This window comes from Balaenoptera physalus (assembly GCF_965194825.1).
Source record: "Balaenoptera physalus genome assembly, chromosome: 12".
NCBI lineage: Eukaryota > Metazoa > Chordata > Mammalia > Artiodactyla > Balaenopteridae > Balaenoptera > Balaenoptera physalus.
Window position 1 is genome coordinate 80,099,767 of NC_138897.1, and position 15,419 is coordinate 80,115,185.

At 50.3% G+C, this 15,419-nt stretch overlaps 1 protein-coding gene across 2 annotated transcripts; it reads right to left on the reverse strand.

Annotated features, from left to right (window-relative positions):
• Positions 1-443: 443 nt before the first annotated feature.
• MLEC (malectin) lies at positions 444-14,442 on the reverse strand. 2 transcript variants are annotated; one of them, XM_082417578.1, is made up of 5 exons: positions 14,009-14,434; positions 8,249-8,427; positions 7,357-7,533; positions 7,193-7,250; positions 444-6,038 (listed from the first exon to the last, which is right to left on the reverse strand). In XM_082417578.1, the coding sequence occupies exons 1-5, from the start codon at positions 14,253-14,255 to the stop codon at positions 5,809-5,811; spliced, it is 891 nt and encodes a 296-aa protein (XP_082273704.1). In that variant the 5' UTR covers positions 14,256-14,434; the 3' UTR covers positions 444-5,808. The 2 variants fall into 2 exon arrangements, with proteins under 2 accessions (XP_082273704.1, XP_082273705.1); XM_082417579.1 differs by lacking the exons at positions 7,193-7,250; positions 7,357-7,533 and having other exon boundaries at positions 14,009-14,442.
• Between the last annotated feature and the right edge of the window lie 977 nt (positions 14,443-15,419).

The window sequence follows — 15,419 nt, forward strand, 5'->3', positions numbered from 1 at the left end:
TAGGAAAAAAAAAAAATCCTTCCTGCTCTTTCTGCCCCTTCCCTTGTCAACACTGACAACACATCAGAAAAGGAGAAAGCAGAGAAAACCGTCCCGTGGCTTAGTCTGTCCACAGGCTATCGTGGAAGCTGAGGGGAAAACGGGAGGGGAGGCAGCAGGCTCAGTGTGCCTTGGAAGTGAAAGTGTCATGGCCTGGTGTTCCAGTGAAAGTGGAAACAAAACAACTGTTTATTTTTTCTTGAATGCGCTGCTGGTTGAAATGGCCGTGCAGCATTTAACAAAACTCCGTTCCCTTAACCAAACATCCTGGTAAAAAGAAAAGAAAGCTCCCAGATTCATCACGGAAGAACCCTTAGCAGCCAAGAGAACCCCTGGGTTTCCCTCTTCCCACCCCATCACGTCACTTCTTTGCAATCAAGTTCAAACTCAATCCTGACACAGAGTGTCACTGCAAATTGTTTATTAAAACACAAAGCAATGGACAGTGAAAAACATCCTGATTTTTTTACTTTTTGGTGGGAGTAGGGTGGGGCATGGAAGGGGTAGGGACAGATGGAGACAGCCCAGAAGGAAAGAGCTCTATCCACCCCTACAGCTTTCCCGGGCCAGCCAGGTTCAAAGCCCCTCAATCACATCTCACTGTGTCGCTGGAAATGCGTGTTGTGGCTACAGACCGAGAGTAGGTCTGGCCTGTGCAGGGAGAGGATGGGAATCTAGAGTAGGAGCTACGGGGGCTACTAAGAACTTGACACTATCATCCAGTACTTGGTACAGAATAGAGCAGCCAGGCCCGATCTAGAGGGGCGGGGTTGGTTACCTGACGAGCCAGGTTAGGCCAGTAGTGGTTGAAGAGGCTGCCCTGAGCTCTGAATGGGCAGCTGGTCCAAGCGTGGGAGAATTTGGTGGAAGGAAAATCCAAGGAGGGAACTAATCCAGGGTCAAATTTTTTTTCATTCCCTGGATCATGACATACCAGGGAAGACAGGAGTCAAGGATGTCTCATTCCTGGTTCTGCCATAATGCCTCTCCCTGCCAACTCTCCCCTCCCACCTGGCAACTCAACCCTCCTTTCCCGACAGTTGTCCTTTGAAAGGACGGAAAGCACACTTCAGATTGTTGTTGTTTTTCCTCGTACTGAAATAAAGCCCCGAAGCTCAAAATAGAGGTGAGAATGGAGTTCTGCTTTTCCTGGTGCTACGTGCTCCCCTCTCACAAGACTGCCTGGATGCAAGAGGTGCCAGGGCCCTCTTTGCCAACTCCAGCAGGCACTACTGTTTCCCAGGCTGCCAGCACAATCCTGGCTCCTTGTTTTTATACTCCTGGGGGGGTGGGGAGGGGGGAACCCGTCCCAAGAGATCCATCCTGCTCTTTTCCTGCCAACCCAGCCAGGCCCCAAATCATCTGCCCTTATCCAAATGATTTGGCAGCCTACAGCCAGCTCGCCAAAGGCAGCTGGGCAAGGACAAACCAGATCGGCAGCAAGCCACCCATGTACAGGGAAGAAACCGCCCTCACTGGGAAGCGGACCCATTGGTGCCTAGTCTTGTAACAAAATGAGGAAACCTAGCCCTCTTGCCCCAGGAGAGGTATAAATACAGAAAGAGTCCTAGCTTGGACTGAAAGGGAAAAATTACTCTGATCTCTCCGAAGCTTGAACGTGAAGCCTTCTTTGCAATTTTCTTAGAGCTCTTTGATCCCTAATTACATCTTCCCATAGAAGAAAAGCAGATTCCTTCTCTGGTTTCTGAACCGATCCTGGGTGTTTCTGGTTCTGCTTCTGCACCATCACTTAGCCTTGCCCCAGGCTCCTTCCCCAGGGGCCACAGCGGAAGGAGGCCCAAAGCTTACCCTCCCTCCCCAACTTGTTTTTTTAAAATAGGAGCATCTATTCGTCTCTCACTCTGGAAAGCTCACCTGCTCTTCTAGGTCCTTTTGGAGAGGCATGGAGGACAGTATTAATGTTGCCACTTGATGCCATTAAGGCTCCTCGAGGCAAGAAGACACCTGAATTAGGTCAGAGCCAGCCAGCAAAGGGGAGGGGGAGGAAGGGACCGTGAGACCCCCTGCCCAGACCTGAATCTAGAGGGAACGCCCACCCTGGCTCAGAGCAGGAGAGGACAAGGCACTGTGCTGACCGGGTAGGTCCTTCCCCAATCCCCAGCGAGGGTCGAGAACCTGCTGATTCTCCCCCTGTGCTTCCCAAGGTGAGCCAATTTCTAGGGAAAGGAATACAAGTGCTAGGAAAGGGAAAATACTGCTGCTGTTTTCTGAAGTTCAACTGAGATTCTAGAAGCCATGGCCAGGCCTTCTCAGGAGAGGGCAGAGGCAGGATATGGAGGAAGAGAAATTCCTTAAAACAGAAGCTTCTCCAAAAAGAAAAGAAGTCAAATCACAATTCTAAAACTAGATTAAACAGTTCCCAGGCAAAGAAAGGGGGTGGTAAACTTAACTCAAACTTCACCCCATCTCTTCCAAGCCTAAGTGACCTCTACTGTGATCCTCCAATCAGGCCAGTATCTCTTAGGCAAACAGTGGGAACAAGAAAACAAGATCACACTCTCAAATCAAAAGGTGGGCCTGCAGGCCCTGTGGTCCTCCTGCAAGTCTGACACCACTGACACAAAGAGAACCACCTTTCAAGTCACCAGAACGTAAGGTAAACACTGAGCAGCTTCTCCTCAATAGTGGAGGCTTTTTTAGAAAAACGTATCTGGTTTAGGGGACATGGGTCCCAAAGATTGTTTCCTGGCATGATGTTCCCGTCAGCATGAGTGAAGCCCCCAAAAAGTCTGATTAGAGGCCAGTTGGTCCCTGACCCAAATCAGGGGTACACTGCAGACTCTCAGCCCACCTCCCTCAGACATCTTTGCCCAGCCCACCTGGAAACTGAACCCAAGCCACACTTCTGGCAACAAGAGTTTCACCTTGGCTGTCTGCTCTTGGCTTTGGCCAGCTGGGCTCAGGAAGATCTAAAATCCTAGGACGAGTGTGGACCCAGTAGAAGAGCCCAGGCCTCTCCTTCCCCACGCCTAACGGGCGTGACGTCTCACCTCCCCAACCCCAGCCAGACTCCCCTACAGCGCAGCCTCTCAGCCCCTAGCACCAGCTCACGATACAGACGTGGGGACAAACAGTGCAAAAAGCAAAAGATGAACAACAGAGTGATTCTTGATATACACAATACAAAAATAAAAATAAAGAGTACCCCATCCCCACCCCTTTAACCCAAACTTCATGTACCTATATCACCTTGAAAGAGCCAAAAAAAAAAAAAAAAACTTTCAAGTTCAGCATCACTAGCCAACCGTAACCAGCCCTGGGCAGCTCTGTGAGCTGGGTGTGCTTGGCTCCAGGGGACTCTACCCCAGCCCCCCCCATACTTCTTCCTGTTTCCTCACTTCCCCTTTAGTTTTTGTGAGCCACAGAAAGATGTTCCTTCCTTTCAGACACAACCAAAGAGGAAAGTGCCCGTCCCTATCCCTGAGCTCAGGGGGAAAGGGTGGGCTGGGAAACAGAGGCAGAAGCAAAGCTGCTTGGCTTACAGTACCGTTAGGAAATGGCCCCAGGAGCCAGGGTTTCCTTCTGAGACTCTGAGTCACCGAAGGGAAGGGTTGAGGTGAGGAGGCGGGGAGCCAGCCCTCCTTCCTCAGAGAGACCCAGGCCATCTAATGAACAAGGCAAAATGGAGGCAGCAAGTCCTCCCGCATCCTGTTTACTCCATTGGCAGTAGCCTACGGCTTTGGAGAGCTGTGACGGAATGGGACTCGAAGCCCCTGTCAGAAGCCCAATTAACAGTCAGGATGTCCACTGCCCAGGCAGGTGGTGCCCAGGACCAAGGCTTCAGGACATCATCCTGTAACGCAAGGAGCTTCATGAAGCACTCCAGAAGTGTGCCTCCAATTATAGCTTCAGGCCGCAGCTGTCCAGCTGCCTGACTCAGTACCCAAGTATCGAGGCCTAAGTCACAGCTGAAATAAAGGGCTACGACTCTCAAAGGACTAAATGCTGACCTGGAGTAACTCATTAAGAACCAAAACCCAGGACATGGGCCCAAGGGCTACTTACTTTGTCACATAATGAGCAGTTCAAATATATGGAGCTCTTAGAAAACATATCCAAAGAGACAAACTCAAAATTAAACGCATTCTAAAAAGACGGGCCTGGCCTGAGATTCTGTGCTGCTCCAGCCCAAGCATAAGCTAATCCTGCGGCTTTCCATCCGCAAAATTCCTTGTAGCTTGGCTGGGTCCTCCCTCATTGCTCCCCTAACTGGGAAAAGGATGACAGGGACCAGAAAGGAGAGGAACAGGGAAGTCTCACTTCCTGCAGAAATTTTCCCAGGGAATTCAAGACAGACACTTAGAGGCTAAGGGTGGCTTCAGAGCTGCCAGGACTATGGCTGACTGGCAATCTTTCAGCCCCGTCACATCAAGAACCTGGCTGAGACTTGGACAAGGAAATGAAAGGACAAAAAGGGCACGCTATTAAGGTCAGTGAGAGGCGTCACTGGGCCAGATACAGACAATCAGTCTAGCTCCTTGGGGCAGCTCTAGGCTTAAACCAAAACTGGTTGAACCGTGACATGGAAGGATGTGGGAATAAATGAACATTAGGTACTAGATACTCTCAACAGTGGTCAGTCACTTAGTAGGGCTCAAGTCTCCGAGGTTGCTCTTAAGTTATGCTAACATAAGCCTTTTCTGATCCAAAGACCAGAAGAGACTTTTAAGGTCAAGTGTTCTGTTGCTGCAGGCTGGAAAGCATCCCTGTCCCCTGGCAGCAAGACCCTACAAAGGGGCCAATAAAAGAACTGCTGGGTCAGGTCTTCCTGGCTGCTGGCTCAGAGATCCAGGGAGGGAGGTACCAGTAAGGTGAGGTGGTGGAGGATAAGACATTCAAGCAGAGGGAACCCCAAATCCCTATGTCTCCTTCCCTTCTTGGCAATAACTTAGCAGGATGGTTGAGAGAGAGATTTCAAATGAGCCAGGTTCAGAAAAAAAGAGAGAGAGAGAGGAAATCAAGTCCCCAACAGGCACTGAAATCAAAATGATTTGTTTGTGGTAAGAAGTCAGAGGCAACTTGAGGACCTGATATAAACTAATCGTCTCGGATACCAGACAGTTCTCTAACTGGCACACGTCAGGGAGACAAGCAATGACAAAGCTCAAACACTTAAGGTGGAACCATCATTGGGCTAAAACCAGAAAGGCTTCCAAGTAAGGAAGTATCTACTTTTCTTTCTTCTTTTTAATCCCCCTTCCGTTTTCATCTTTATCATACAAATTATACACCTTCACACACACACACACACACACACACAAACCACACACACTTTGAATCCCAGGACATCTGAAAACTTATCTGGACATAACTTCAGAACATACCCAACTCCCAGCGCTAGTCTTCTCAGGTAAGAAGATGACATTTCCCTGCTGTTAATTTCTAACCTAAAAAAAGGAACCGTGTCTGCTCTGAGTTCAGAGTCCTTTCCACTGCGTTTATGGACGAAGACCCTGGACCAGGTAGGATCCAGTTTACCCTACGTACCCTGGAGAGGAAAGAGACGGCTGGGGGCCACCACAAGGAGAGAACTAGGACTGGAGCAGGTCTAGGACCAGGTAGTGGATGAGGGCTGCTCTCTACTCACTCCGCCTCTTATCATCTCCTTTAATTGTGTGTGTGTGTGTGTGTGTGTGTGTGTTTCGTTTGTTTGTTTTTGTTAATCACGGTAAAAAATACAGAAACCCAAACCAACACGTTTGGTTTCTTTCCCACACCCCTCCACCTGTTCAGGATGGTGATTTGTTCTCACAACCGGCAGAGGCAGAAGAGGGTTGGAATGAAGACTCCGAAGGCCACCAGGATGGGAAACATGAGGCTGCTGTTGTCCGAGGCATAGGGGTTGGGCGTGCGGGGGCCCGACTGCACCCGGTTCTTATTGGTCTGTCTTTTGAGATTAGACCCTTCATCGTATTCTTCCTCCTCCTCCTCCTCTTCTTTCTTCTCCAGTCCTGGATGAGGCTGCAGCTTTGGTACATCTGACGCAAGAAGAAGAACACTTTTTAAGTAGGACCCATGGCAATTAAGTGAGGCCCTTAAGGACAGTAAATGAGTCACAGTAAAGAGACCCTGTGACCTAAGCAGGAGCCACAGGAAGAAGCAGAAACAGTTCCCAGCCTAGAGAACAGCAGATTGCTGCAAACATTTGTCTTCTTTAGATTTAACTAAAACGTAGTAAAAGCCCTGAGCACAGAGAGGTTCACTATCTCCCCTTCCTGTCCTACTCCTTCAGAGCCCAGAAAGAACCAGATTGGACAAGGACAATGACCCGACACCCAAAGATTAACCTTTTCAAACCCCTCCTCCTCCCTCCTACCATCCCACATTTCCTTTTGATTCACACAGCAGTCAAGGAAAAGCTGATCCACAGAGTTGTGGGTTCTCAGCACACACTACCCCTCTGTTCTCTGTCCCCTCCTGAGGGACTCTGGCTACAAATCAGTTTGGTGGCAAGACATCCTCTGGGATGTCAAAACAATAGGATGCGAGCCTCGGTGCATCCAGGATGAGGTGGGGAAAGGCACAGAGGTGGGATGGGGGAGAAAAGTCACTAAGACAGAAACCTTCTCTGCAAAAATCAGCCTGGGAAAGCTGGCAGCCAGGACCCTCAACCCTGAGAAAGAGATGTACTCTCAGGCTGGATCCCAAGGACAGGGAGACATTAATAAATGAAGTTTTGCTCAGTGCAGCCCAGCAATGCTGCACTCTCTTGGAGCACACCAAAACACTCAAGGACCCTTCCTTCTGCCTTTTTCTTCTTTCTGCCCCCAGGACACAGATGTCAAAGAAACAGAATAAGGATGAGTTCTAGGCAATTCCAAATGACTACAAGGCTCAGGGCACACCATAGGTAACATTATTAATCCCAATTTACAGTAGGGTTAAAGGATTTTGTCCAAAACCAATCCGCTGATTAACTGGCGGCAGCAAGATGTGAACACAGATCTTACTCAGAAGCTTATGGCTAGCACCATGCTACACCTCACCCCCGGCCACCGGACTCTGGGTTCCCCACAATCTGGCTTTAAGTATTAGTGTTTTCAAAAGAGCGATCAGCTCAACCATCCCCCAGGGGCTTCCTCAATCATATCCTTCAGACCACGTCAAAAAGCAGATCAGAAACACAACTTACCATCCACTGTCCCAGCCATGATGTAGAGTGCACAGACTTTGGGATTGTCATAGTATCCCTAGGAAATGGGAAACAGCGGTCAACCCCACACAGCAGCAAACATCCCCCCTGCACCCATCCTTCTGAGCTCGTCCTCAGCTGTGAGGGCAGAGTAGGAGCGTTACCTTGACAAACTCGATGTAGAGTTTCCCTGTGAAGGTGGACACCTCCCCCTGGACACTCAGCTTCCCCTTTCTGATGCTCATCGGGATGATTTCATCATGAGCTGTACTGTGCCCAACGCGATCAAAGATATCCAAGTCCTTCACCACAACATGGCCATTCAATCGCACATCAAATACCTGCCAAGATGAGAAAAGGAGACAATGTCAAAACCACCCGCTTCACACCCCTTTGCCAGTTGGACACCAGGTACCTGCCTGGGCTTCAAGTTCAAAAGTAATTCAAGGAATGACAGGACTGGATATACTCCAGGGTGGCTAGAGTCCTTCACCTGAGCCAAATCAAAGCCATGTTCCTTCACTGTCAAGGTCGCACACTGGCCGTAGGGAACAAAGAATACAAACAAAAAGCTCAACATGGAAAGAAGGAAATTCAGAGGAAGGGACAGGAAAAGAACAGGGCTAAAAACAAGAAGGTGCTGACAACCAAGAAGGGAGAGGCTATAACCAGGAGGGCCTTAAGAGGATTAGTTAGTGGCCAAGAACTAGGATTCTGGCGTAGCCTTCTGTCACCAACCCCGAGGCAAGTTCAGTCATGTAGTAATGGGACACAGCTGGGCCAAAGGAATCCAGCTTTGGGAGTTCCCTGGTGGCCTAGTGGTTAGGATTCTGGGCTTTCACTGCCATGGCCCGGGTTTGATCCCTGGTCGCAGAACTGAGATCCCACAGGCCGCATGGTACGGCCTTTAAAAAAAAAAAAAAAATCCAGCTTTTCCTCAAAGCTCATCTGTTCCTCCCTTCTGCGAAAGCGTCTCACACTCTCTGGCCCTTAGCAGAGGGCTATCCGAAAGTGGTAACGTCCCACTGGTCAAGCAGGGGCCTGACCAGGCCTCACCTTCTGCTGGGACTGTGCAAAGTAGACCTCGGCAAATTTCAACACCAGTACGTAGTCCCCCTCCTCCTTGATGGGCACTTCGTAGCCAAAGGTCTCCTCATTGTACCGCTCTGTTTGATACAGGATCTGGTCTTCGGGGTTGGAACGCAGGATTGGCAGTTTCATGCCATAGTCAGAGGCTGGGCACAAAAGACAAAGAGAAACCATGTCAGAGGCAAAACACAAAAGAAGAGTGGAGACCCCAGAACCACCAGAGGCATTTCCAGAGCAATGCTAATAACCCTCCCAGGGGAAGGGGCCACCCCCATTGCACCTGGCTCTAAAGAGACCAGCCACAAAGGCAAGAATCAGATACCCGTTACCAAGGAAGAGTAAAATGAAAGAAACAAAGCACTAATCACCCCAAGAAGCTCCCATAACCCTCATAGCGGAACTTTCTGAAAGCATGTGAAAATGACTTTTCCCCAGCTATATCCAGAGTGATGGGAAGGGAACAAGTCCAACTCATTACTAGAACAAAGCACTATGCTACAGCTGCTGGGCTCCCTGGTGAGGGAGAGCTTCAGAGAAACCTCATAAAACCAGGGGGATGGCCAGGAACACCACAAGACAATTAAGTTCAAAGAATGTTTTTTTTTTCTCATTCAGAAAAACTCAGTCTAAATAAAAAACAGGATATCTGTTAGGAAAGTCATTCTTCATTGTCTTTACTACAAATAAGATACCAGCTTTAGCTGCTTTTTATAATTATTTCATTCAGAAAGTTCCAACGCTGGTCAAAAGAAATATGTTCATTATAAAAAGGATGTGATGCTCTCTAATTTCCTTTAGGTCCAAACATCTTACTTCCCACAGACTCATAGAACTCAACCTCAGGCAGGCTCTTGAACCTTCCCCCAGACAAACCGAAAGGAAAAAAAGCTCCTACTATATCCCCAGCACCTGACACAGGCCCTGGCACATACGTAGGCACTCAATATGATTCGCTGACCGAACAAATGGCAACAAAGGAGGTGCCTGCAGAGCAGTCAAGCCATGCACTCCTCTCCACAGGGCCAGAGCCACCCTAGCAGGGAAAGAAAATGTGCCACGGTCCTATTGGCACCTCTGGCCTAAGATGCCCAGGTCCAGAGGGAGCCACCTTTCCCATTTCTGACAGACAAGGAATAAGGTGGGGTAATAGTAAAAAGTTCTTACTTGGGTGGGTATCAGAAGAGCCAAAAACCTCTGTTGCCCTCAGCCTGCCCCCAATCTTAGTAGGAGACGGGTCTGTACATGTTTTTCTTTCCCCCACATTACAAACTATACCCAGGTCTTTCCTCAAATATAAGATTCCACACTCCAGCCCCAGAGATGACTAGCTATGCTTTCCAGGGCTCCATCAATCTATTGATACTTTCCAAACCACAGACTTAGCAGTAATTTCAGTACATGGGCCTAGTCTCTCCTCCACCTTGGAGGAGAAGTCTTGGAATTAAGATTTTAAGACCATCTTCCAATCTCACACGGTGACTCTGAAGACATCTGGCACCTTGATCCTTTGGGTGACGTTTGAGAGCGGTCATCCCGGGAGCTTTATCTTCTGAAACTCCAAGGGAGAGGATCTTTTATCTCTAAGGGAGGTAGAAGAGTAACTAAAAGATCCAATGGCTAAGGTCAAGCCCTCGGAAAAATAAACAGAAGTGTTAACAGTTCCTGTAAGTGAACGGCAGCGGGGAGATCAGATGCACCGATGAGACAATGAACAGGAAACTCATTGCACTTTTGTCTCCAGACATTTTTTTCTTCCTATTTCTCCTCGAGAAATCAAAAATCAAAGAAGGGCGGGGGGGGGGGGGGTCTGAGTAGCACTGCAAAGGATGTACTGCCAACTGCCCCAGCTCTGTCCCAGGCTCAGACCACAAACCTGCAAAGATTAAAAGATTGCCAGTCCTCTTCCAACTGAGTTCTAAGAATCTCCCTCTTCCCCAAGGTCCGTGATCCATACAAATTTGGAACGGTCACTAGATTTGCTTTTCAGAGACACAGAAAAGTTGTGCATGTGTGGAGAATCATTTTTCCCCCTTTCCAGCATGGAAAAAGTGAGAAACCGACGGTAATGTAATCTGTGGCACTCTCAGTCCCACGGCTATGAAAACTCAGCCATGTGAGCAAAAAACTACTTAATCTTGGAATTACCTTTAAATATTTTCCCAAGTGGCTTTCCCACGAGATTTGCCACAGGCAAAGTTTTGCCCAAGTCCCAAAAGAGACAATAGCAAAAAGGACTTTTTCTCCCCCCCGAGCCTTTATGCATTCACAGCTAAGTTTCTCTGACATACAGTGTATACACGCAGCACACCACTGCAGCTGGCACGACATGGTTCAGATAGTTAACCAAAGAAGGAGGGGGACCAAAGGGCCCACACTATGTCCACAGCTTTTTAGCTCTAGACAATGGAGTCACCAGGTTACTTGAAAAATTCAGCCCAGGTTTGAAGGTAAGATGGGCCTGGATTTGAATCCTGGCTCTGCAACCTACTATGTGATGTGGAACAAGCTGTCTTCTCTAGGTGTTTTCTCACCTGGAAAATGGGGTATCACCTACCTAAATTCTCTACCAGTGAACTGCTCCTAGGATGGCCTGCAAACAAAGCCTGCCCCTTATGTGGCAGTATAGGAAGAGAATTCTAAGCAAATCCCTTGGCCTTAAGCAAATCAGAGGTAGCAGTGTCTCTCTCACACTATCTTTTCAAGCTCTTATCTCCCCAAAGCCAAATCCTTCCCCAGCCAAAAGGAAAGGGTCTTCATTAGGTCTACAGAATTAGTCATCCGATGGGCTCAGGCCCCTGGCCAGCTTTTTTCCTCTCCAGAGCCACATTCTGCTCCACTTTTAATTCCATGTAAAAGGTCACTGAGCAAAGAAAAAGATAGAGACACTTTAACCTACTCTGGACAGGAGAACTTTCAGACTCGTGTCACTGATTTCAAAAGCATGACAAGTTTTATGAAGGAAAACAAGGCTCAGAGAGGGAAAGCGAATAGTTCAAGGTCATACAAATGACGAGCGGGCATCCTTCTATGAAGAGGAAATATCTCCTAAAACCAAGCCAAGTTCAATGCCCTCAAGCCAAATAACCAGGTCTTTTCCACCACAGAGTCAAGAGGAACCCAGAAAGAGCAAGTTAAAAAGAACCTGGAATGCAGAGCACGCCAAAATCCCACACAGACCGCTTCTGAATCACTCTCGGTGGTGGTACCTCCATCTGCTGAAGCACACAGGTTGAAAAAAGCCTTTCCCAGGCTGTCAGCATCTTCTATGAGCACTAACTATCCTCAAGGCAGAAATGAAATTCAATAAACCTTATGAAGTGCCTTTGAAAGCAAAAGCCACTAGGTGCCCTGGGCCACTCACAGTTACGAGAATGCTGAACTACAAAGACGCTATAGAGAAACAGCAAGTTCAAAAGCAGGCCAAACTCTTATCTGGATTAACTTGCCAACAAATACCTGAATTCATTCAACATAAAAATGGACTTTCCTCGCGTGCTGGAAACAATATCACAGGCATGTGGGAAAGAAAGACGTACAGCTCCTACCGCAATCAGTATAATTAGCTGCACGAGGCAAGGGTCTCCAAATACCTGGCAACCCTTACCCAAACAGTGCCAGAGAAGGGCAGGCAGAGGGAACCGCTGCACCACCCTTGGTGGTGCTGGCTCCTTCGCACAGAAAGAAACTAGAGAGCTGCCTTCTGAGAGAGGAAGATAAATCACTTCTCAGCCCCAGACCTAAAGCCAGCAAAATGCTACTCTCAGGAGCCCTCCAAGTGCAATGTTGCAACTGGCTGGTCCAAGCTACAACAGCCTACAAGCCGACAACCGCCCTCTACTCTCCATCCACGCCTTAATACTGCTACAATTCATACCCAAATGGACCGCCAGAGTGGAGCAGGGAACCTCCCTTTATGGAGTGGCAGGGTCTGAGACAGGACTCCAGTACACATGAGCTTTGGTAATTTGGTAAGTCGCATACTTTTACCTGCTACAATAAACTCTTCCAAAGGAACTGCGACCATGAGCCTATTACAGAGAGCCTGGCTGACCGCTGACCAGACCAAAAAAAAAAAAAAAAAAAAAACCAAACCCACCGACACCAGCAAATTAAAACCAGGATTTCTGAATAAGGGGAGTAGCTGGGGACTAAGCCTGTGTGGTCTTAGCTCCCTCCTCTGCACAACGGACCAAAGAGGATAATGTAACCTATGTAAAGCCTGGTATCTGTTAAGTGAAAGGAACCATCTGCACACAGTCTCACCATGGCTATCTCTAGAGGCAAAGTCCACAAACGGTCTCCTTCCTCCCTGCCCACACCCATGAAGAAAGAGGAAGGGTCCAGGATGGAGATAGCAATGACCTCCTGCTATTAAGTCTGGCTTTGGCTGCTGTTACAGCTGCTAGAGACCAGGGCCCTGACTCAGCTGAACCCAGGCTACTGAGACCTACATGCCAGGGCTAAATAAATTCCAGAGCTAAAGACAAACACAGTGCTTCAGAAAACAGCTCTGTGTCCCAACACCCTGACATGTATGGAAGCAATAAACTCCCCAATATAACAAACTCCAGGACACTGCAATTAACTTGGTTGGAAGAACTAAGTTAAACCCTTTAGGAAAGGCAAGAGCCAAATCTGGCATCGTGGAAAAAAGAGTGAGAAAGTCTGTCTCCTACTTTTCTGGAGATGGCATATTGCCAATCTGGCAAGCCTCTGAACCCAGCATACGGCATAAATCTCCTTCCAACACATGAAGCGAGGAACTTCCTTCTTAATCCTGTTTTCCAATCCTACTAACAGAAGAAACAGAGTCTAGAGCAGATTTTCGCAAAGAGTGGTCTGCAGATGTCCTACATCAGAAGCCCTGGGTGCAGAAACCTGGGTTTAATCTACAGGTCTGGAATTTGTATTTTTAACCAGCTCCCGTGGCAGTTCTTACACTAACTTTGAGAACTGTGCAGCTCTGTCAAAACTACTGCTGCTCAATCAATTAAGTCAAAATCATTTTTCCCGTAAGCTGGAATCACAGCTCTCAGGACCACTTAGGGTAGGTTCTCCGCACTCGCAGACGAAATATTCAGACCTTACGCTGGCTGACCCAGCTGACACACCACCAGCCCCCTGTGCAGTATGGTTTCGACATAACCGCCCTCTGGGAAGGGCCTGCAGCTTCTACTTTTATGCACACACATGCCCCGCTCCAAAGGGGGTTGGGGGAGGAGGCTACAATCAAACTTTCCTGGCCCATCCTCTTCCAAGATTCCTTTCCATTCTGGCTAAGAATCAAGCCCCGCTCCTGCAGAGAGGGTAAAGAAAGCGGCCCATTTCTGGGTCGGCAGGAATATACCAGAAACTGAGTTGAAAGGCGAGCAGAAGCTCCGGGTCAGGGACAGCGATAACCGAAAAACCCGTGAGGCCTCAAGGCGGCAAGAGGCCGCCCTCGTCTTTACTTTCCTAGCTTGGGTGGAGGTGAGGGGTTAAGAAAATGCAGGATGCGAGGTCCAAATATCACTTCTCGCCAACTCTCTGCCTCGACGGCTCTAGGTAGCTTCGAGCCAGTGCCAAGCTCTGGGCTCTGATCGGGTTTCCGAGGAAACCGTAGAGAGAAACTTCGCTCCAGAGACGTGGCCCCAGGGTCGAGGAAGGGGCTCGGGGCCCGCAGCCCTCGGCGCGCTGCGCCGGGCACGGCAGGCCCGGGATCCGGCGGCTCAGCCGAGGGGCTCTCACCTCGGCCCACTCGGCCTTCCAAAGGGTCCTTGCGAAAGTGGATGCCGTGCACGTCCACATGCGCCTCTCCGCCGGCGTTGACGGCCCAAATCACGCTCTCGGGCAGCCCGGCCCCAGCCGAGCCCACCACGCCGAGCCCCGGTCCCCGGAGCGCCGGCAGCAGCAGCAGCAGCAGCAGCAGCAGCAGCAGCAGCAGCAGTCGCCTGAGTGCCACGGCGGCTCCCTCAACCGCCCGGGCGCCCAGCATGGCGGCCTCCACAGCGGGGGGCAGCCTCCGCCGAGCCTTGTCCTCAGCCCCGCCAGGCCGCCCCGGACTCAGAAAAACAGCGCCACGGCCCGCTGTGCATCAGCCGCCGGAGACATATCGCTCTCAGGCCTACTTCTCAGCCACGGGTGCCACCTCCCACCTCAGGAACAACCTACCCCACCTCCCAGCCCCGGCCACGACCCTGCAGCCAATCAGCACCCGGCCCTCATTAACTACCCACCACCCCGCCGGGAGGCGCCCTCCCATTGGCTGCCAGGCGCGGGAAAGGGCGTGGCTACTCCCAGGCGCCGGCCCAACCATCAGGCACGAGAGGGAGCGCGCGCAGAGTTGGGTTGAAGCGGCGGTTCAATGCGGAAGTGGCGGGGTGCAGTGCCCAGGCGGCCCCGGAATCCCGCAGCTGAATAGGAAAGGGGGCCTAGCGGGGAAGGTTTAGAATAGGGAGCACTGACACGTCGCCAGCACTTCCGGTGTTCCAGGTTTTGGGGACCGAATAGGCTCCCGAGGGGGCGCTGCCGACTTGCCCGCCCCCTTTCTTTCTCAGGGAGAAGCATGAGCATACGCTCTAGTAGGAGACGCAATGATCACTCTTCCGACCTGAGACTCGGCCTTTTTCCCCGCGTGAGAAGACAATCCATCCTCCTCTAGAAAGGCCACAGGCACAGGTTTTCAGGGCAAGGGGTCTCACGAAGACAAGATCCCGCTCCCACCCCTTAGCGGGCTCGGGGCTGGTGGTAGCGTCCAGACGGCCGCCCAATCAGAAGGCTCCAACGCAGCGGAAACGCGTGGCCTTGGGGGGCGGGGCTCCAGGCTACCCGTATCTCCATGGCGACAGCCTCGGGCAGGCCCCAGCTATGGAGGGGCGGGGCGGGGCTGGGGCTTCGCCGGCCCCGGCAAGGACTTGGAGGTACCCAGTATGGAGGGCCAGTCTGTCCCGTACAGGCATGACCCTAGCTTCCTCCCTGCTCTTTGGCAGTTCACCCAGCGCTCTCCTGCCTTGGCGATCCCTGCGCTGTGGTCGCTGCCCGAACTCCCACATCTCAGAGAAACTGAGGCCCGGAGAAGGACGGAGCGTTGCCCAAACGGTCAAACCGCAAGTTTAGGGCGGAGCCAAGGCAAAACCCCATTTATCCATTTGTTCCACAT